Below are 22,740 nucleotides of genomic sequence, written 5' to 3'. Positions count from 1 at the left end.
TGGGACAGCACATCTTTCAACTATGTCCTCTGGGTCTATGGGCTATCCTGTCATAGAGGATTATTGTAAAGCTAAATTAGATAATTAGGTCAACTGTCTGGCACATGGTTTATGCTCAATAAATCTTAGTTTCTTTGCCCTTTTCAGTATCACCCAGAAAGAGGATGTGTCTTTTAATTTCCAAAGAAACGAGATTGAACTGGAGTGGTCACAACAGAGTCCTGGTGGAGAGTCTGTGAGAATTGCTTACATAGCTCAGGCTAAGCAAGAGCGTACTGGATGGAGAGCATGCTAACCAGTCAAAATGAAATACATTGCAAGACCCTGGAGATGAAGTTAAACTGCAGTCATCACTGAATCAAATAGTAGAGTACCCAGAGAGGGAAAGCAGGGCCTCCAGCGCTGGGAAATACCACAAATTCCAGATGGCTCAGATCAAGTAGTTCCTCTTGAAGTGATGGAAGAGAGCGTTGTCGAGTTTATCACTGAACGCTGTGAGGCAGAAACTGTATAGAAGCCCAAGTCTGCTCTGGAGTTCACAAAGAGCAAAGGGTCCGTGATAACTCAGGGTAGGATTGATCGACAGCACCCCAAATGTGAGTGAATGAAGAGACTCGTGATATTGCAACAAGATCCAGCAGACCTGTAGCAGTGGGGTCATGGGGTTGGAGGGGAGAGAGAGTCAGAGGAGATAAAATTGTCCTTAAGAAGAAAAGTTTCCATCTTGGAGCTTAAAAGGATCTATGGCAGTATTACCTTTTCTTACATAAAAGCTATTTCTGAAAATAAGTTAAAATAAAAATGCTTAGTTACAGAATAAGATTACTAAATCTAACCTAAGCAGCTTCTTTCATTTCTGAAATAATGTCATTGCCCCAGAAACAACCCTCTAGTTATCGGAGAAAAGCATCTTCGTAAGGATGGTGAGAGGGGAGCAGACCTGAAGAAGCAGTGGGAGGTGAGGTCTGTGCTGAGGCTTCTTATCTGTGTTCATGCAAGCCCTCCCAGCACAGTAATGTTGGCTACCTTTAAGTTGCTGTATTTGCTTGAAAGGAAACTGGTATTTATTAACTGTTATTTGCCAGGCAGTGTGAGTGGTATTTTACATGGTCTCACTTCATGCTCACAGTCAGTTTCTTGACCTGCACATCAGTAAACTAGCAGGTAGAATGAGGGAGTGTGCATAGTCGGGGCTGGTCTGAGTTCAGTCTTCTCTGAGAGGATCATAGGAATTAGACTATGGTCACAGACGCCCATCACTGATCTATTGAGTCCTCAGGAATAACTGTTGAAGTCCTGTCTCCATTTTCCTCAGCTGTCCCCACCTCTCCCCCACACTTCTTGTCAATGAACTTTCAAGTCAAGGTGACCAGTTGGGTTTAGTCGAACAAACATTTTGTTGGGTACTTTCGTATTCTGTGCTGCGCATGGTGCTCTGTGCTATGCACTAGGCTCAATTTTCACGGTTAGGACAGTGGTTCCCAACATGGTGCACACCCTCCACAGGGGGGCAATTCGAGAATGAGTTACTAACAGTGAATTTTTTGCATTTCTTGTGGTTCTAGGGGCCTTATGTACAATATATACTAGTAAATACATATTGTGATATGTTTATGCATTTCAGTTCTCTTATATGTTTTGAAACTTTATTTTCTATTTTTTCATATCACTTCATATTATTATTTTTTTAAATATATTTTTATTGATTTTTACAGAGAGGAAGGGAGAGGGATAAAGAGTTAGAAACATTGATGAGAGAGACACATCGATCAGCTGCCTCCCGCACACCCTCTACTGGGGATGTACCCGCAACCAAGGTACGTGCCCTTGAGCAGAATCGAACCCGGGACCTTTCAGTCCGCAGGCCGACGCTCCATTCACCGAGCCAAACCGGTTAGGGCCATATTATTATTTTTAACAATTTCTTAGTGATTTCTTCTTCAATACTTCAACTGTCCTTTCGTTCTTTATTTTTCTCTTTTATGGATTCCATGTCTTTGGAAGCTTGTTTAGACCACGTTAATGGCCTTTTAGGCTTCCTCCACGTGAATAGGAGTTCACATTTGAATAATAAGAATTATGTGTCACGGGGGGGCGGGGGGGGGGCGTGCATCAGGAATTTAGAGATGCTTAGGTGGGGCGTGGCCAAAAAAAATGTGGGAACTTCTGGTCTAGGAGAAAAAGATAAGTAGATGCCCTGGCCAGCATGGCTCTGTGGTTAGAGTGTCAACCTGTGCACCAGAGGGCCGTGGGTTCCATTTCTAGTCAAGGGCACGTACCTGGGTTGCAGGTTCAACCCCTGCCCCCAGTCAGGGCACACGTGTCTCTGTCACATCAATGTTTCTCTCTCTTCCTCTCCCCTGCCTCATCCTCTTTAATAATCAATGGAAAAAATATCCTCACTCCTTGGGTGAGGATAAAGAATTAAATTAATTAATTAATTATTTTAAATACATGTAAATGGATAATTACTTCTTAGTGTAAGGAGTGCCAGGCCATGACTGTCCTGGTCATCTTATTCCTAATCCCAGGCCAATGTCTGGCAGATAACAATAAGACTGTCACTGTTAACATGTATTTAGAAAGAAACTATGTGCCAGCCATTGTAGTAAGCACGTTTTTCTCAACATAATCCTCACAACAACTTTGTGAAGTACCACTATAATCCCAGTTTTAAAGGTGTGGAAATTAAGGCACAGAGTAATTAAACAACGTGCCCAAAGTCACTCTGTTGCCTCTACATATTTGTTGAGTGAGTGAGTGAATGAATAAATGAATGAAAGGAAGGAAGGGAGGGAGGTGGGAGAGAAAGAGAGTGTGTGGAGACAAGTGGGCAAGCGGAAGGTGGAAGTCAGCTCTAGGTAAGATGGGGTCCACAGGCAGAAAGGGCTGGTCCTACTCCGGAAGGGAAGTAATCATGAAAAGCTTCATAAAGGAAGCGGTGCTTAAACTGAATATTGCAGGATGCACAGGTGATCACAGGGAAGGGCAGGGTGAGCAGAGATAAGGCCAACCCTTCTTTTGTATTAAGTCCTTTCCCCTCACCTGCGCAAAGGCATTTTTCCTACAACTGTCCCATCTCGACTACTCATGAGTTTTTCTCTTATTCTGGGCAGCTTATAAACATGCTAAAATATTGCCTTGCTTCCCTCCTCCAGCTAATTGCCCCATTTCTCTGTCTTCCTTTATAGCAAAACTCCAGTTTATATTCCATGTCTCCAATTCTTCCGTTTCTCTTAAATCCAATGAAATAAGCATTTCGTCCCCTCGCCCTCACCCCTCCAGTGAAACACCTCTTTTCAAGGTCGGGAGTAACCTCATGTTGCCAAATCCAGCTGTCAGTCCTGGGGCCACACCAGGCCTACCCCTATGTTTGACACAGCTGGTCCCTCTGTCCTTCTTGAGATACTTCCTTCCCTTGGCAACTGAGACATCACACTCTCTCCTCTTGCAGTGCTAAATGCTAAAGCTACTCTTTGTCTCCCAGATGTTGAGCCTTAAAATGCACTCTTCCACTGGAAATCACCCAGTGACTCTCCCCGGTGACAGAACCCCAACTTGAGCCAAGTGTTCAAAGCCTGGCTGCCGGCTGCTGCCACCTCATCTCTCACAGCACATGTATGGTACTGCCCTCCACGTGGGCTTTCTCACCACATCCCCCCAAGATCCCTGGGACCTGAGGGGTTCCCATTTGCAGATGAGGAAGCTGAGAATCCGATTTTCCATCGCTTGCCCCAGGCCACACAGCTCGCTGGTGTCCTCTGAGAACGCTTCTGATTCCAGATCCTGCACTTCTTACTTACAACCCATTGCTTGGCCTGATTCCTTCAACGTGGTGCTTCTGAGTGAAGCAGGGGAGTGAAGTCTGGTTCCTTCTTTCAGATTCCAGTCTGTCCATCTGGATTTCCTCTTGAGAGTGCAGTGGTTTCCACTCTTCACCCCAGGGGCTTGGTAGTCACTGGTGGTAGGACAATGGGTGCTCTTACTGTTTGAAATGCTAAAGCTCCCGAAATGAAAGGCCAGCTGCAGAGTATGAGAAGAACAAGGGCTGCATGATTTGATCAGACATCTGTGGGGGCCTCCTGGCATTTGGAGTGTGAGTGCCTTAGAGAAACTAACTATTCTGGCCCCAGGGAGTTGGCGACTGTTAGTCTTGGTGGTTTTGACCGCTAACTGCCCCAGGGGTCCCAGCCTGCTGTATGACTCAGAGTTCCCAACACTCCCCCTATTCTTCTCTTCCTGGGATAGTCAGGAGGCCATGTCTAAGGCATTTTAATTTGGTAATAATTTGACCCACCCACTGTACCCAGGGCCCTGTGTTTTTGAAGTTACTGTTGCTTTTTGAATTGGGCGGGGGCAGGGGGATCATCCTTTAGAGCCGATCATCCTTGATGTGTGACTACCTTGCACTGCCATGGGAAGAGCCTTTCCTGCTGGGTTCTGGCTCCCCGTGCTCCATCTTGCGGGTGCTCCCTCTTCTCTGCCATAGGTGACCTGAGCCCATGGACCCTGGACTGTCCCATAGCCCTTATTCTTGAAGCACCTTGCCAAAAGTTGATGGTGTAAACTAGAGAGGAAAGAGGTGGCCAAAGGTTTGTCTCTTATTGTACGTGTGTTTATGCAGTGCACTGTGTTAAAGAGGCAACTGCCATTCATCTTTCATACTCTTTGTGAAACTTTCTAGAATTCAGAAAGACCACAGGTACCCACTGTACAAGGTGGGCAGGCGGGTGGCGGGGGATCAGGAGACAAGGATATGAGGAACTCGTGGTGCCTCGCTGCTCATATACACACTTTTGACCCTCTTCCCATCTCCAGTTGCACTGCCACTTGCGCACTAGCCCTAGACTCCGCTTCCCTGTGATGGCACTTACTGCGATCCACGCTGCTGGCAATGCCATGTTAAGAGCTCCTGCACTGGTGTTAGAAACAGGTTCAGATCCAGTATCTGTCACTTACTAGCTGTGTGATTTTGGATAAGTCTCTTCATCTTCCTGAGCTTGTGTATAAATTAATAATTAATAGCACATGCTATTGAGAGGAGTAATTAAAAAAATCTATAGTTTTCATCACTGTGCCTAGTCCAAAAGCTTCCAGTAAGTTTAGTAATTGAAATGTAGTTTACATTTTGTTTCTGAAATAGAGTTGTTTACATAAGAAAAATGCTGTTATGTAAATTTTCTTATTAAGCCTTTGACTTTCTTTTGCCTACCAAATAAAGTCCCTGCCCTGGCCTGTCACTCATCATTTGCTTTTGCATTTCAGGCTTTAAATTTCATTGGTAGGGACGGCTAAAAAATACATGGACTTCTAGAAGAAATTGCACATGGATACAGAAGAGTTTGTCTAAATTCACTGAGCAGTTATTCTGTGTACCACCCTGGGCTAGGCCCTCAGGGGCACAGGAGTCAGTCACACATGGCACATGGTAGGCAGTGCCCCATTGTTTCTGGCTACCTAGTGCAGGTGTCAGCCCCTCCCCCCAACACCACCACCTTATATGACCCCACCCAGTCCCCGCGGGAGGCAGCCCTAAGGGAAATTTGCCACAGGGCCCCAGCACCGTAGAGCAGCTGGGCATCAGAGTGATCAGTTTTGGCAGCAGGTCCAAGGGCAGAGGTGAGGGGAGGCTGGGACCGGGAACTGGCAGCCAGCCGGGACTTCCTCAGGTGCCCCAGCAGGCAGGGCCTCCAGCCCCAGCAGTCACTGAAAGTATCCTGGTCTTCCAATGTAGTTTTCTCTAAACTACTCCAGCCCCACACTGAACACACAAAGGCACTGAAGCCCAAAGGTGTGAGGTGACTTGTCTACAGTCACAGGGCAACAAAGCCAGGGCTAAAACACACAAGTCTTCTGAAAAATACTCAGCCATCTCTGACTTGTGGGTTCCCAAGACTGTCTTGGTTCCAGTCCAAGTACAGTGAGCCTCTCAGGGTCATTTTGTTCCTTAATAAAATTCTAAGGGTCTTTGTTTGCCCATTTCTGTGTAAGGTACTGGGGCGCAGGGTTCAATCAGACTGAGCTCAGGAAATTACAGTGTAAAGAGGGAGACATGCTACCAACAATGACGGCACAGGACAGCGAGTGCTGATGGGAGCTAGCATGTAGTGTGGGTGGCGGGGGCAGTCTGGAGGTCAGGGAATTACTCCCACTGAAGTTGACATCGGAGCTTAGTTTTGAAAACCCAGTGGGCATAGCCAAGTAGAGAAGGACAAGGAAGAAAACTCTAGGCAGAGAGAATAGAAGAGCACGAGAGCTTTCTCAACTAAATGTCTGACGGTCACAGTAAACAGCCCCAGCGTACATATGATCTGTATTCAGGGCACCCTGAGTGGCTCCCAAGGCTGGAGAGCATCGAGGCAGATGAGGCTGGCCTGTGGGATATAGAAGGATGTGGAAAGGGCAGTGCCGCTGACTTGACCAAAGTCTGAGCAGCTCTCTCTTCAGATGTCCAGGCTCTACTTTCCCAGTCTGGGAGCCTGGATGGAGTTCCTGATTTCCTCGGTATCAGAGTTACTGCAGAGAATCTATGCGAACCCAGTGAGTTCTTTTTACTAAGTTCCAGGATGGGCCTTGCTTATTTATCTACCTAGTCCTTTAGGGCTTTTTGATTTGGGGGGGCTTGCCCCCCTGAAGCCTTGGTGTGGAAGAAGGACTTACGTGCTGATGGTAGGGAATGAAGCTTTATTCAAGGCTTAACACCTACAGCTCTTCACAAACCAGTAACCCCCTGACTGCTGAGTGCCTGGCAGGCTGTGACTCTCCTTCTCCTCCCACAGGCCTGCGGAGTTAGCCACCAAGTACGCAAACTTCTCAGAGGGAGCTTGCAAGCCTGGCTATGCTTCAGCCTTGATGACTGCCATCTTCCCCCGGTAAGTGCCCCTCTTTCTTCCCACCACCGAGACAGCCTGCCTGGTCCCTGGCGTGGGAGTCAGAAACCCTGCCCTAAGGGCAAGTGATGTGCTCCAGAGAAAACAAGATTCTGTCGTAACTTCCCTTCCGTGTCCTTGAGTCTGTGGGTACCTGGAAAGGACTTTGCTTTAAGTTGGTTCCCACCCCAGTCCCACTCTGTGCCCTTGCTGTATCTCATCCTCTGTTCACCCACCTGCACAGCTTGTTCTGTGGGAGAGGCAGAGGGAGAACCTATGTCATTGCCCTGTGGAAACCAGGCATCCAGAGGCAGCCAGGCACGGCAGTGGCCTAGTCATAGTATCAGTGGCCAAACTGCTTATTTATTTATTTTAATTTTTAAAGGTTTTTTTGTTTGTTTGTTTTTTTGTGTGTTGTTTTTTTTTTACTGAGAGAGAAGAAAGGAGTGGGAGTGGGGAGAAAGAGAGAGAGAGAGAGAGAGAGAGAGAGAGAGAAACATCAGTGTGAGAGTGAAACATCGATTGACTGCTTCCTGCACACCCCCTACTGGGGATTGAGCTGGAAACCCGGGCAGACATGTGCCCTGACTAGGAATTGAACTGGAATGATGCCCAACCAACTGAGCCTACCAGCCGGGCCAATGGCCAAACATTTTTGGAAGCTAGGAGAGGCAAGGCCAAATAAAGCAGGGATCAAAGAGGAGTCTCTGAGGCTGGCTATTTTGACACCATCTCTCTTTGTCCACTTTGCATTCTGGATTCCTGATTCCCTTGATAACAGGCTTGCTGAACAAAGCCGTGCCAAACCCTGGGAGCTCCTTTTACCAGATGCTGCCGAGGGGCCTTGGTTACTTGCCTGCCTTTTCCTTTCGGGTTATCTTTTACTGAAGCCTTCGTGTGGAGCAGGGCCTGACGTGCGGAGATTGTCTTGTCTGCAGCCTGGAGCACAGGGAGACTGTCAGGGTTGCTTCATTCCTTCAGAAAATCACGGGAGTGTGTGACCTGGGGGGCAGGGGAAAGGCTGCTCAGGACCCTCCGGGCATATGAATAGCTCTTGGGCCACCGGAGCAGCCCTGGGGTGGGCTGTGCTCCCTGGGGAAAGGGCTTGCACCCCATCCCTTCGAAGGCTGCGCTGCGGTTAGGGCACACAGTGTGTTGCACAGGAGTGCTGAGAAACAGCCTGCCCAAACATAAATCCAGGATATGTGGGTTTAATGCTCCTTTTCTTTTTCTCACTGAGCGATGCAAACTCAGCTACTTGTGTAAAACAGGGGCTCTTCTGGCTGAAAATCTGGTGTTCAGATTGTCCTGGATTTGACTCTGAATTGATTCCAAATATTTTGCTTCCCCCAGCTATTTACTGAGCACCTCTTAAGTATCTGGCACTATGTTCCATATTCTTACCTGTGTTTTCTCAGTCCTCTGGGCCAGACACCTGTGAGTTTTCCTTGACCTGTAAATAGTTTCTTTTACTTTTTCTAATTGAAAGTAATGTGAGCATGTGATTTTAAAAAAAGTAAAATAACTCAAACAGGCCAAAGGATATATACTCCCACTCTAGGTCCCTTCCCCAGAGATAGTCAGTATTACCATAAATGGAAACATACTGTATTTATTGTTCTGTATCTTGCTTTTTACTCCTAATAGTATATGTTAGAGATTATCCTGTTACCAGTATAAATGGATCCATCTTATTTTTAAAATGATTTCATAATATATCATTGTAGGGATGTATCATACTTTTAGTAAAAATAAGGTTTGTTAAAATGTAATTTACAAGCAGTAAAAATGGCTTCTGAGTGTAGTTGTGTGAATTGGGTAAATGCATGCCTGTTGCATAACCATCAATAGAACATTTCTGTCAGCACCCCCTAAGTTTCCTCGTGCTCCTTCACACTTAACCTTCCCCTGAACCCCCAACCGCCGGCCCTGATAACCACTAATCAGTTTTCTGTACCTGAAATATTTCCAGAATTTCATATAAATGGGATCATACAGTATGTAGCCTTTTGAGTCTGCCTCTTTCACTTATTAAAATGCATTTGAGATTCACCCATGTGTTGTGTGTATCCGTTGTTCCTTTTTGTTGCTAAATAGTATTCCCTTGTATGGATGTAATAGTCTGTTTATCTGTTCAGCACTCAAAAGACATTTGGGTTAATTCCAGTTTTTAGCTATTAAAATAGAGCCACTATACACATTTGTGTACAGGATGTATGCTTCACTTTATATAAGAAATTGCGAACTTTTTAAAAATTAACTACGTCATTTTGCTTTCCTGCCAGCAGTATATGAGAGTTTTAGGTTTTCTACATCGGTGTCATCAGTGTTTTTAGTTTTAGCTATTCTAGTAGGTTTTTACTTTGTTTATAATGTTTTTATTTTCCTTTGGCTGCTTTTTGAGTGTTTCTTCTTACCACTGATTTTCAGTAATTTGATTATAATGATCTTGTTATGGTTTTCTTTAGAAACCCTAGCTTGTGTTTATTTTTGTCCTTGGATCTATGGATCCATACTTCATTTTAAAAATCAAATTTGAGAGTTTTGACATTGTTTTCAAATATTTTTTTCTGTCCCACCTCCCTTCTCAGGGTTCCAATTACATGTATTATACCATCAGTCCCACAGGTAGGGTTTTTGTTCTTTGTTTGTTTTTATTTGTTTGTTTTTCCCCCAACCTTATTTCACTCTCACTCCATCCTAAGCCTCCTTCCTCCTTGTGCTCCCCAGTCACTGACTCCCACACCTGCACACAGGTAGTGGATCTGGCAGTGGTAACGGAAGGGATGCTGCTGTGCCGTGCGGTCCAGGCTGCAGTCCTGCTCCTCTGGGAAGCCGGCTTGTTTCCTCTCACATGTTTGTGCTCTCTGTTGGGAGATCCTCCTTTCATTCCTTATTCTTGAAACTTGCCTGCCTGGATCCATCTTTGGGCAGAAGATCCAAAGGAACTCAAATGTATTGAGCGTCTTCTCTGCTCTAAACATTGGATTGAGGCCTTTCATCTGTTGGTCTCATGAAATGGAAAAGTCGTCTGTGACCTCCACCCCTTTGCATGCACCCAGTCATTCTTTTCTCACTCTGTATTACCAGTGCTACATACACCGCTCTTCATTGTATTTATAATTTGTTGATGTTTCTTCTACCATAGTAGGTTCTGCACTTCTTAGAATAGAGACATTCATGGATGCCAACACTTAGCAGAGCCTTTAGCACATAGTAGGCACTTACTGTTTGTTTTATGAATGGATATTAATATCTGCCCTCAGGAAAGTGAAGGTGTGAGGAATGTTGATAAAACACTGTTCCCATGGAGAGAGCTACTAGAAAAAAAATAATTATGTTGACACATACCAATGCACAATAGATTGGAAAGACTTGAGATTTGGAGACAGAAAGTTCTCATATCTTAACAGGCTGTGTGATCTTTGGAAAGTCTGAGCATTGCTTAACTCATTAGTCAAGAGGATGAATTGAGGTGATATATCTTGGGGCTATAAATGTTAGATCACTTCAGCATAATTGTTAGACACTTACTAAGTGAATTGTCATCTTCTCAATGACTTTTTTTTATAATCAGGTAAGTTTTTTAGAAAGAAATAAAGATTTCAGATAGGTCAAGGTAAACATTTTACACTGTAGGTTTAAAGAAAAAATATAAGTCATAAAACCTTAATCAACACACCCATTTTCCTGGCAATGCTTAGCTACATGTGTTTGAGTGGCTTTTTTTGTGCTTTGGTGAAAGATTGAGTATCATGTCTTTTAGATGGTGGCCAGTGGGGCCACTCAGCATTGGGAGCAGTTGCGGCACCCACAGGCTAAAAGCCCTTGGCAGACATCTTCAGCCGAAAGCAGAACCCAACCACAGACCACGGCCATGCTGCGGAGCACTGCCAGCAGCAGCGACCAGGATAGCTAACACCTAGTGATGGATCAGTATTGATGGATCAGGTCCTGTGCTAAGGCCTTTTCCTATTTTTTTTTCCTGTTTTTAATCCTTCCAACAATCATATGAGATGGGTGTTGTTAGTAAGCCTTTTTTAAATAGGGGAAAGTAGAGGGTAGAGAAGCCAAGCAATTTGCCTGAGGTCACACAGATAGGAAGTGATGAAGCCAAGTTTTAACCCAAGCCCTCTAACCACAGACTCCACACGCTTACCTGCTGCATTCTGCGTCCTCTCCCGGCTGCCCTCTCATGGCAGGCTGGCTAGTTGTCAAAGTGCAGAGGTCTACCAGATGCCTGGTGGTGGCAAATGAGGTATCAATGTAGAATTGCTACAGCTCTACAAAAGGAAAGCCTCACTTCTCCTAAGACACACTTTGCTCTAGGAAGGCCAGGGTGCATGGTGTTTATCTGTGATTGTGTGTGTCTGTGATTCTCACTGCTGAGGAGTGTGAGGGTGTGAGGAATGTTGATAAAACACTGTTCCCATGGAGAAAGCTACTAGAAAAAAAAATGGTCCAAAAAAATGGTGCATGGTCCAAACCGGATGAATTCCCCAGAGCACAAGGATGGCCTTTGAAACCTTTCTGAGCTCTCTGAGGCAGCACGTCTGGAGTATTGACAGAGTCCCAGCTGCCTGTTTTAGGACCCTCGCGTGAGATGGTACAGGAGGCCTATCACACTGCCCTGGGGGCTTTGAGAGCTTGTGGGCTCCTGGCCAGGGTAGCTGGGTGTCTGGTATCCCCACATTCCAAAACCCCTCCCTCTCTGCCATTCCAGAGAAGGATCCTGGGACTTTTATCACTGCAGCACTGGGCGAGGGGGAGGCGGGGAGGGCGCAGCTAAGATTGAGAGGCATCCTTGCTAAGCTTGTCCTGTACCATAAATTACAGAGGAGAGCAGAGCACCGTCCACTTCTACAGAATCACTGTACTTCCATACCAGGAGCAAACTGAGCCCCCGCCCCAACCCTGCGTGTGCAGAAGGCTTGCTCTAATTGCTTTCTCCGCTTCCTCACATCCCGCTAACGCTTCATGTCTATAGTCTAGCTTCCTCTCCCACTCTCCCCTCCCTGCAGTGCCCTAGTCCAGGTCACCAAAAGGACTACCTGACACATCCAGTGGATAGACCTTCTCCTTTTTATTTTGACATCTCTGAGCATGTGACAGTAATGATCTCTTCCTCCATTTTGAGCATTTGAAACTCTCCTCATAAAGTTTGCCGAAACCGGTTTGGCTCAGTGGATGGAGCGTCGGCCTGCGGACTGAAAGGTCCCGGGTTCGATTCCGGTCAAGGGCATGTACGTTGGTTGCGGGCACATCCCCAGTAGGGGGTATGCAGGAGGCAGCTGGTCGATGTTTCTCTCTCATCGATGTTTCTAACTCTCTATCCTTCTCTCTTCCTCTCTGTAAAAAATCAATAAACTATATTAAAAAATAAATAAATAAATAAAGTCTTTGTCCAGGCTCCCTTCCAGTTCTACTACTTCTCTGATTGTTCCTTCTCAGTCTCTTTTGCAAACAATCTCCTTCTTTTGTGCCCACCCTTAACTGTTGATGTCTGCCAAGGCTCATTATGGCTCCCTTCTCCCTCCGCTGCTTCAGCTAACACGTGCGTGCTGATGACTCCCAAATCTGTTTGAGCCCAGACCTCTCCTGATCTGTAGACTCAAATACCCAGCTTCCTGCTGGACAGCTCCACTTGGATGACTCTCCAACATCTCAACATTAGTATCTCCACCTCATTGAATTTTCAGTAAATCAGATCAGTCCAAGCACGTTGCCTATTTCAGTGAATGACACCACTATCCATCACTCTGTCACCTGAGCCAAAAACCTGGGAGTCTTTCTTCCTCCTTCCTTTCTCAAGCAACTATCCAATTAGTCACTGAGTCCTGTCACTTCTACCCTCTAGAACAGTGATGGCAAACCTATGACACGCGTGTCAGAGGTGACACGCGAACTCATTTTTTTGGTTGATTTTTCTTTGTTAAATGGCATTTAAATATATAAAATAAATATCAAAAATGTAAGTCTTTGTTTTACTATGGTTGCAAATATCAAAAAATTTCTATATGTGACACAGCACCAGAGTTAAGTTAGGGTTTTTCAAAATGCTGACACGCCGAGCTCAAAAGGTTCACCATCACTGCTCTAGAATATCTCTTCTCTGAGGTCAGTCCCTTCCCCATACTCTGATTTCCTCAGCCTCTCCTGGATCTTGGACCTGAAGATCCAGAAACCTAGATCTTCATTCTCTTTACTGACTCCTTCATATCACTATTTAATCATACCCAAGTTTCTCCCATTCTTTTTTTTTTTTTTTTTTTTAAATATATTTTATTGATTTTTTACAGAGAGGAAGGGAGAGAGATAGAGAGCTAGAAACATCGATGAGAGAGAAACATCGATCAGCTGCCTCCTGCACATCTCCCACGGGGGATGCGCCCGCAACCCAGGTACATGCCCTTGACCGGAATCGAACCTGGGACCTTTCAGTCCGCAGGCTGACGCTCTATCCACTGAGGCAAACCGGTTTCGGCATCATACTCAAGTTTCTCCCATTCTTAAGTTGCCACATCAACTCTACTCTCCTATAAACCTAGTGATAATAGCTACCATGTCATTCATTCAACATATCTTTTTTTGAATATGTTTTTATTGATTTTAGAGAAAGGACGAGAGAGAGAGAGAGAAACATCAATGGGAGAGAACCACTGATCCACTGCCTTCTGCATGCCGTCTACTGGGGATCAAGCCTGCAAGCTGGGCATCTGCCTTGACCAGGAATTAAACCAGTGATCTCTGGTTGCATGGGATGACACTCAACCAACAGAGCCACACTGGCTGGGACTCATTTAACATATCTTTATTGAGCACCTACTATGTGCCAGACACTTTTTTAGGGCTAGATGCCCAAGCATTGTATAAGACACATTGTATACAAAGAGCCTCCATTTCTTTTTTTTTAAATTAAATCTTTATTGTTCAGATGATTACAGTTGTTCCTTTTTTTTCCCCCCATAGCTCCCCTCCACCCGGTTCCCACCCTACCCTCTGCTCTTACCCCCCTCACTGTCCTCATCCATACATGTACAATTTTTTCCAGTCTCTTTCTGCACCCCCCACACTCCTTTCCCCCCAAGAATTGTCAGTCCACTCCCTTTCTATGCCCCTGATTCTATTATATTCACCAGTTTATTCTGTTCATTAGATTATTTATTCACTTGATTTTTAGATTCACTTGTTGATAGATATGTATTTGTTGTTCATAATTTTTATCTTTACCTTTTTCTTCTTCTTCTTCTTAAAGGATACCTTTCAGCATTTCATATAATACTGGTTTGGTGGTAATGAACTCCTTTAGCTTTTTCTTATCTGTGAAGCTCTTTATCTGACCTTCAATTCTGAATGATAGCTTTGCTGGGTAAAGTAATCTTGGTTGTAGGTTCTTGCTATTCATCACTTTGTATATTTTTTGCCACTCCCTCTGGCCTGCATAGTTTCTATTGAGAAATCAGCTGACAGTCGTACAGGTATTCCCTTGTAGGTAACTAACTGTTTTTCTCTTGCTGCTTTTAAGATTCTCTCTATGTCTTTTGCTCTTGGCATTTTAATTATGATGTGTCTTGGTGTGGTCCTCTTTGGATTCCTTTTGTTTGGGGTTCTCTGTGCTTCCTGGACTTGTAAGTCTATTTCTTTCACCAGGTAGGGGAAGTTTTCTGTCATTATTTCTTCATATAGGTTTTCAATATCTTGCTCTCTCTCTTCTTCTGGCACCCCTATAATTCGGATGTTGGTACGCTTGAAGTTGTCCCAGAGGCTCCTTACACTATCTTCATATTTTTGGATTCTTTTTTGTTTTTGTTTTTCCAGTTGGGTGTTTTTTGCTTCTTCATATTTCAAATATTTGACTTGATTCTTGCGATCCTCTAGTCTGCTGTTGGATCTCTGTATAATATTCTTTATTTCAGTTTGTGTATGCTTAATTTCTAGTTGGTCCTTTTTCATATCCTCGAGGGTCTCACTAGATTTATCGAGGGTCTCACTAAATTTATCGGCGGTTTCTAGAAAATTCTTGAAAAACCTTGTAACCGTGGTTTTGAACTCTATATCCAGTAGTTTGCTTTCCTCCATTTCTGTCATTTGTGACCTGTTTCTTTGTCTCTGCATTTTGGCTGCTTCCCTGTGTTGATGGAGTGACTTTCTGTGCTAGGTGTCCTATAGGGCCCAGTGGCTCAGTCTTCCCAATTACCTGAGGTGGACACTCTTGGTGCACCCCTTTGTGGGCTTTGTGCACAGTCTTGTTGTAGTTAAGCCTTGATTGTTGTAGGTATCACCGGGAGGAATTGACCTCCAGGCCAATTGGCTGTGAGAATCCACTGTGTCTACAGTGGGAGAACTTCTGAGCTGAAGACACCTTATGGGGCAAGACTTGCTTCAGTGGGGTTTTGGTGCTCACTGAGTCTGCCCCCTGAGTGTGTCACTTATGGATCTGAGGAGTTGTAATCTGGATGGTCCCACTCTGACCACTGGGTACACTGGCTCTTGGATCTCTAAGGAGGTGCTGATTTAGCCTATCCTGAGGCTACCCAGCAGGAGCTATGGAGAGATCTGCAGATTCCTCTTCTTTGTTTGAGGTTTGGAGGTGCCCAGATGAGGCCCAGCTCTGCACTTTACTTCTGCACCTCCTCTGAGTCTCAGTGTGCTTTTCTCTTTCCTTCTAGTTGTATAATTTCCACTCAGCCAGCCTTCCTGTGGATCTGGATGATGTCTGTTTTGTCTTTTAGTTGTATTTTTGAAGTGGTTGTGCAAGGCAGCAATTTCAGGTGTTTACCTATGCCGCCATCTTGGTTTCTCAAAAGCCTCCATTTCATTGGGAAACAAAGACAGCCTGTGTATATAAAATGTCACAGTTTTATAGAGCACTTATTATGTGCCAATCACTGTGGTAAACACCATAAATTCATTATCTCATTTAGTCTTTTCAACAACCCTGTGGAGTAAGTGTTGTTATGCCCCCACTTTACAGATGAAAAAAAGCTATAACTTACCGAAGGTCACAGTAGCACAGAACCAGGAATCAAACCCACCAGTCCCACTTTATGTCCTGCGTCAGGCTCTGGACCATCATCCTGTAGGGGAATGCAGATCCCTTTTGCTTGGAGAATATTTTTAATATTTTCAGTAGGTAACCCCTAAAGTGAAATCCTTGGGTGCTGGGCCTTTCCAGGAAGAGCAGAGAGCTCCTCTCTGCAGAGTGTTCAGGGTTGACAGCTCTGTGTGGGCTAGACAAACTAAGTGCCCGTCCTTGGCCTGGACTTCAACTTGAAACGGGAGGAATGGCCATCTGTGTCCTCTTGATTTCTCGGCCATCAATTTTTTTTCATGTGTTCCTCAGTGTTAGTTGTTCTGACCTCTTCCGGGAACTGATCCACATTCTGCTTTTAAATTAGTTTCACTTGTTGTCTCAGCCTCCCTCTTCTGCCTCCCCCACCATTCAAGGAATGCAGCCCCAGAGTACCTGACAGTTATATACCCCATCGTCTTCCTCTTTTCTCTGTGCTCCAGCCCTCATAGGTGGGTCTGCATGGATGGCCAGAAGTTGTGTTTTCTTTGAACAAATCTCCTTCCCTAGATGACTAGGGACCCACACTTTTTTGCACAGGTAGATATTGCAGACCCACCTGTTGGTTTTTTCCTGGTTATAAATTCATCTGCTGCTGGTGAAGTGGGAGGCCTCAGACTGCTAACTGCTCCTGATGGTGTATCTGTTCTCCTGCCCCAGTTCAGGACCTGAGGAGCTATGTCTAGTCTTTCCTCTAATTTTCCTGAAGGTGAGCACTGGGCATACCTTGAGAAAATTCCCCTGCAGGGCATCTGTCAGTTGGGAGCCTGTTGTGTGCAATGAAATCAAAAGTGATGTGAGCTGGTCTAATTTTTGAGAAATTGATAATAAAGTTTTAGGAATATCTATAGCAGTTAGAGAAAGTAAATGTATGTCAGTTGACCCTAATAATTTAAAAATAAAATTTTATGTTTTAATTTTTCTAGTGATTCATTTTTTTATACTTTTATGAAAGTGTCACTCTGTGACAGAGTTGAAATTTAAAAAGCCAAACAAACTGGTCCTTCTTCACAGATGGTGTGATAAGCATTGGACTGTAGTGATAAGAGCACGGGCTTTGGGTTGGCTTAACCTTTCCCAGCCTCCCTTTCCTCATCTGCACTTGGGGTTACGGGAGGCAGTGCATGGACACAAACGCATATCCAGGCAGCTGTGCCCTGGAAGAGGTGAGGACAGAGGAGGCCCTTAGCGGGAAGGGGTGATAAGAGATTGATCAGGGGAACTCCCTGGTGCAGGTGATGTCTGAGCTGTGCCCGGAAGGATGGGACCTCAGTAGCAGGTCAGACACTTGGGGGTGGGGGCACTTTCTTCCCTTGCAGACACAGCTCCAGGCACTATGGGAAGTAGGAACCGCAGATGTGCTTAGAGCTGAGCGGAGTCTCTGATGGGAGCAGGCAGGCAGGCTGCATTCCTGTGGTATTTGGAGATTGATCTTGTCAGATTAGCAGCTTTGCTTTTCTTGGTTCAGGTACAAGATCCCCACGTGGGGAGCTGTGCTGCTGGGGAAGAGCAAGAGCTGAGGAAAGCAGGGAACGTGATCCTGGCCCCTCTCCCAGTCTGTGCGAGGCTCCAGGCCAGGAACCGCCCTGCACCGGCTCCTCCGTGAGGGAGCGCCCGAGTCTGAGCTCCACTCACACAGTTTTCCAGGGTGAAGCAGGAGCGCTGCCGAAAGGAGGATGCTGGCATTTGGGGACTTGGTCCGCTCTCTCTATGCTGTCTGCACCAGGGGCTGGGGTAGGGGGGCCACAGCTGCATACAGGGTGCCTCCCCACATAAATAGCCAAGCTACAGGAGAGAAGCAGGGCTGCAGCCTCACCTCTCCCAGATGCAGGCAGGACACCAGTCCTCGCCCGCCTCCTGCCATCTGAGCTTTCTACTCCCGGCTCCCATTCCATTCATGGAGTCATGAATTACTCGTAGGCAAATGAAGGAGCCAGAGGGAAGCCACGGCCCCACCCAGGGAACCTGAGTTCAGCGAATCTCTCAGGAGAGAGGTCTGGCTGGAGGGAAAAAATTGGAGATAATCTTTGCGGAAACCTCAGAGGATAGATGAGATTGTCCAGAGGGATGTGGAGAGTAATGGGCAACGTGGCCCCTGCTCTTGGGAGACCCTGACGGGGAAAATGCTAGCCCGACCGCGGGCAGCATGACAGAGGCAGGCCTGTTGACAGCTGGCCAGTGACATCTCTGTGCCTCTTGTGTTGGGATCGACCCATTCTCCCTTTCCCTGTTCTGTGGGCTTAGTTTGGGGAAGTTTTCCGTACAACTTGAGAACACGGTTTGAAAACAGATGGTTGGCAGAAACAAAAGGACACCTTGCACTCTTGCTCAGCCCCTGAAGAAAGAGTGTCTAGGCTGGAGGCCAGCTGCAGAGCTTGCTCCAAGAAGCATACCCCAGTGGAGCAGAATCCCCCAAATGGGCCAAGGCATGTGCATGGGGCTCAGAAACAGCTCTGTGGGGCCTGATTAGAGATGGTTCTGTGACTGCTGTCCCCCACTGGCCTTGCTCCCACATGTCCATGGGTGGCTGTGATCAGCGAGGTTCCAGCCAGATAAAGGGCTGTCTCCACCTCATTCCCCATCCCCTCCATCCACCCCCCTGCACACCCTCAGGACAAGCAAGAGGGATTAAGGGCGGGACTTTGTTCAGCTCTGTGTTTGTCCTTAGAACCTTTTGTGCCCTCTCTAAAACCACTGCCCACACACCTGTGCCTTTGTCTTTCTGCTCAGAGATTGTTGCATGCACAGGTGCCCCTGAAATCCAGGTCCCTTCCCCCATGCTGGGCTTGTCTCCCCTCCTCCCCTACACCTGAGGGAGGATGCAGTGAGAATGCTGGCGGCTGCGGGGAAAGGCTGCTCATCCCAGGGACTTGGCCCTTGACCCAGCCCTGTCTCCAGCAAGCTCCGACAAAGACACTCACCCTCATGGAAATGCATTCCTTTGCTGCCACTCAAGTTATTGGGAGAAAGCAAAGAGTTCAGGGGCTGCAGTCTGGCCAAGGAGAGCTGCATATAGGGTGCAGGTTCAGGAGTGAGCCTGGCTCCATCCCCACCTCTGTCTGGTACTCACTCAGGAGCTCCCTGGAGGAGTGTTTGCTGAAGGGAGAAAGGCAGGACCAGCCATTCTCTGCCCTGCATCTGGATCCCCAGGCTGACCTGGGTGAGCAGCAGGTCTCGTCGCTGTCCAGCCTTGAGCCCTTTTCAGGCAGGACTTGGGAGTTGGATGCAAAGAGAGTAGGATGGGAACCCAGATTACAAGGCTCCAGCCATTGTGTTCCCTCCAGCAGGAGGCTGTTCATTTTCTTTCTTTAAAAAAAAAGTGTGTGTGTGTGTGTGTGTGTGTATTGATTTTAGAGAGGGGGCGGAGAGGGAGAGAGAGAGAGAAATATCAGTGATGAGAGAGAATCATCAACCAGCTGCCTCCTGCACACCCCATACTGGGGATCGAGCCTGCAACCCAGGCATGTGCCCTGACCAGGAATCGAACTGTAACCTCCTGGTTCATAAGTCGACGCTCGACCACTGAGCTGCACCGGCTGGGCAAGGCTGTTCATTTTCTTTCCAGGCCATGGCTGGGCCTAATTACTGGCTGCCTTTCAGCCTTTCCTGAGGCTGGCGTGGATTTCAGGAAGTAGAGTGCTTTATAGCTGGGGCAGAAGTGGTCCAACCCACTCAGATGATCATTGCTTGGTGGTGGGGTGCAGTTGGTCAGAGGAAGTGGACAGGGGCTTCTCTACCACCTGACTTCACCACTGGGTCAGGGAGCCTTGAGGTCGAGGCCTCACCAGTGCCCACGCCAGGTTCACAGCGTCTCTTCATGCCATCTTAGCAAAGATTGAGTGCGGCTGAGACTCCCCTTCCTCAGTCTGGGCAGATGAAAGAGCTGGGTTTGGAGTCGGGCGAACCTGAATCCCAGCTTTGCCACTTAGCTAGCCGAGTGACCTTGGACAGGCTCCTGAGTCATGCCCAGCTTCAGCTTCCTCGCCTGCAGAGTGGGAGCGACAGTCCCCGCTTCCTGGCAGTTTGGGGGCTCCACAAGCTGACACCTCTGAGGCCTCGGGCCTGGTGCTGACCCTCAGTGATGCTCAGGCAGTGGCAGTGCTTGTTGCCATTCTATCTCCTCACACCCAGGCGGCCACAGCTCTTATCGAGACCTTCTGGTATGTGTCTTGACGGGAGCCGTCAGGACTTGTGTAGGCTGTGCCTACAAACCCCGGTGATTGGCGTTTGTTGATACAGGAATGCCTCTTCGTATCAGGAAGTGTGACTTTTGGAAAATCCAGCCACCCAGGATGCAACTGATATCTTGTAATTTAGTAAAAAAGGCTTCTGACCACCCGACGGGGCCGTGGGCCGTCAGAGCCACAGAGAACTGATGCCTCCCAGGGCCTTAACCACTGGGTGGCCTTGCCCTGCAACCCATAGTCTTTCACACCTTTGGGCTGTGCACATGCTGCTTCCCAACCTGGAACGCTCATCTCCCAATTCTCTGCCCGTGGACCCACTGCCTTGACTTTAACAAGCAGCTCACTGTCACCTGGCACAAAGCTCGGCGATCGCTGATCAAAGAGCTGCTTGTGGCAGGCTCTCCCTCCGAAGGGGCCTGGGCGGGGCATGCACTCAATTTGGGGGGCACCGTGTGCATGTGCTACCTGGCGTGTCCCTCCTCACAGTCTCCACATTTCAACTCCAACTCAGATGTCCCTCCTCAGTGAAGCTCTTCCCCGGGTCCCCAGGCAGTTAGACTTGGGGCTCCCACAGCTCCGTGTGCATCTCCATCAGTAACACTTCACACGTTGCTCTGTAGCTCCCTCCTGAGTCCTCCACTAATCCTTGCCTGATTTTCACCTTTAGTTTACCCTGTGCCACTTACTGAGGATGAATTGGAACAGCTCCTATTTCCCTTGCCTTCGTCCGTCCTGCCAGCACGGTTGTCACAGCAGCCTTGGCTGGGAGAGGGAGATACAAGTGGGGCATCCGCTGACCTCGGGCTACATCCAGGCCCACCCCGCTGCTCGGCCCAACGCGCTGGGCTTCCGTCCCAGCAGCCACACCACCAGCATCAACCGTGGGAAGAGTCTGAATGATTCTAAGAAGACAGTAAATTCTAAATAATTTTCCTGTAGGAGCATTCAGTTTGATGGGCTCCTTCAGTTAGCTCAAATAATTAGGAATTGCATATCTGTTCACTTGTATAATGCATTTTTATTAAATGCCTGTGTTGGACACTGGGGAAATGGTTTTGAAAAATGTAGGCAGGGTGCCAGATCACCAGCTGGGGGGTATACGTTGAACTTGTCCCTCTGGGTCCTAGTGACATTCAGACCAAGTGGAAAAGCGAGAGACCTGACTGAGGGTCCCCACCCCTGGGGACCTGGGATGGCAATAGCACGCTCCGTGGCCGAGTAAGTGTCACACAGCAGCTCTGTGGGCTGTGGCAGGACTGAGAAGGTGGCAGCTTTGGAGCCTCAAGAAAACTGTGAGTAGCTTTCATGGAACAGGGTTACAGAGAGACAGAAAGGACATCTGAAAAGACTCTGAGCAAGACTTCTTGGCATGTTCCCCCAAGTCAAGCCCAAACAAAAGGCTGTTGATGGCCTGTCTTCCGCATAGTCACGAAAAGCTTCAGACGAAGGGTGAGCAGTTTCTGCTTCTGCAGTTCAGAGGCCGTAAAGAATGAAGAATGGCTTGGGGAAATGATGGCTTCGTCATTAAGCCAGCATCCGCTCCAGAAGTGAGCCCGTTTGCACAGCCTGTGATCTTAATCCCTGCGTCCCTGCAGAGGCTCTCATGTGGCAGAGAGTGCCCGCGGGCATGGGACAAAGCCTCCCACATCCTCCACCTCCGTGGGGGCCAGAACCAGGCCTCGAAGATCCCCATTTAGACCTTGCCCGGGGTGAATGCTTGCCCCACTCCTGACCCTTCCCCTTCCCCTAAACACCCCCATTCCAAGCCTCTAGCAGAGCTTTTGGGGGACTGTGATAAGTAATGGTTGCTGCGCCTCTCCCCCGCCCGGGGGGCTGAGTGGATGAGAAAGACAAGCAGAACAGTGTGATGACTGCAGTAACAGAGCGAGCCAGGGAGTATGCACACCCAGCTTAGGGGCCCTGGCCAAGCTGAGGGCAGGAAAGGCTTCCGAGAGGAGGGGCCACCGCGCTGACTGTCGGAGGACAGTTGGAAACCGCCAAGCAGAGAACTAGGATAGGCAGTCACACCGAGGGAAGGAGGCACACTGGCAAGTAGTTTGGGCTGTCCAGAGTAGAGGGCTGGGATGGGAAGAGGCCATGAAGGCCATGCTGAGGAGTTTGCTATTTTGTTTTATTTTCCATTATAGTTGATATGCAATATTGTTTTATATTAGCTTCAAGCTTTTAACACAGTGGTTAGACATTTATACAATTTAGGAAGTGATTCCCTCATAAGATTTTATCCACCCACCTGGCGCCGTACATAGTTACTACAATATCGTTGACTATATTCCCTATGCTGTACTTCAGGTCATTACCTGAAGTGGAGGAGAGAGGATTAGAGGAGGTGACACTGGGGAGGGAGATGCTGGGAGGCGGTGATAAGGCAAGAGGGGCTTGGTGAGATGTTAGGGAAGGAGAAGTGACATTCGGTGGCTGGTGTAGGGATGAGTGAGAGGGAGGGTGAAGAACAGATCCCCAGATTCTGTCTCGCACAGTTGGGTAGGTGGCTGCACCACTTCCTAACCTAGAGATCAAAGGGGCGGGCAAGTTTGGGGGCAGCTGTTGAGTTCATTTGGGGAAATGCTGACCTTGAAGTTCCTATGGAGCATCC

At 47.3% G+C, this 22,740-nt stretch overlaps 1 protein-coding gene across 2 annotated transcripts in view; it reads left to right on the top strand.

Moving 5' to 3' along the window:
* Nucleotides 1–22,740, top strand: part of ST3GAL3 (ST3 beta-galactoside alpha-2,3-sialyltransferase 3) — a 175,381-nt gene that overhangs the window by 102,894 nt on the left and 49,747 nt on the right. For both annotated transcript variants that reach the window (XM_070404942.1, XM_070404941.1), the window contains one exon: nucleotides 6,780–6,872. In XM_070404942.1, coding sequence (XP_070261043.1) covers nucleotides 6,780–6,872 — 93 coding nt within the window. The remainder of the gene's footprint in view (nucleotides 1–6,779; nucleotides 6,873–22,740) is intronic.

This window comes from Myotis yumanensis, unplaced genomic scaffold (genome assembly GCF_028538775.1).
Source record: "Myotis yumanensis isolate MYYU_CA2020_CCGP unplaced genomic scaffold, mMyoYum1.0.hap1 SCAF_2, whole genome shotgun sequence".
Classification (NCBI taxonomy): domain Eukaryota; kingdom Metazoa; phylum Chordata; class Mammalia; order Chiroptera; family Vespertilionidae; genus Myotis; species Myotis yumanensis.
Note: the sequence above shows the minus strand (reverse complement) of the source record. Positions and strands in the feature narration are given on the sequence as shown.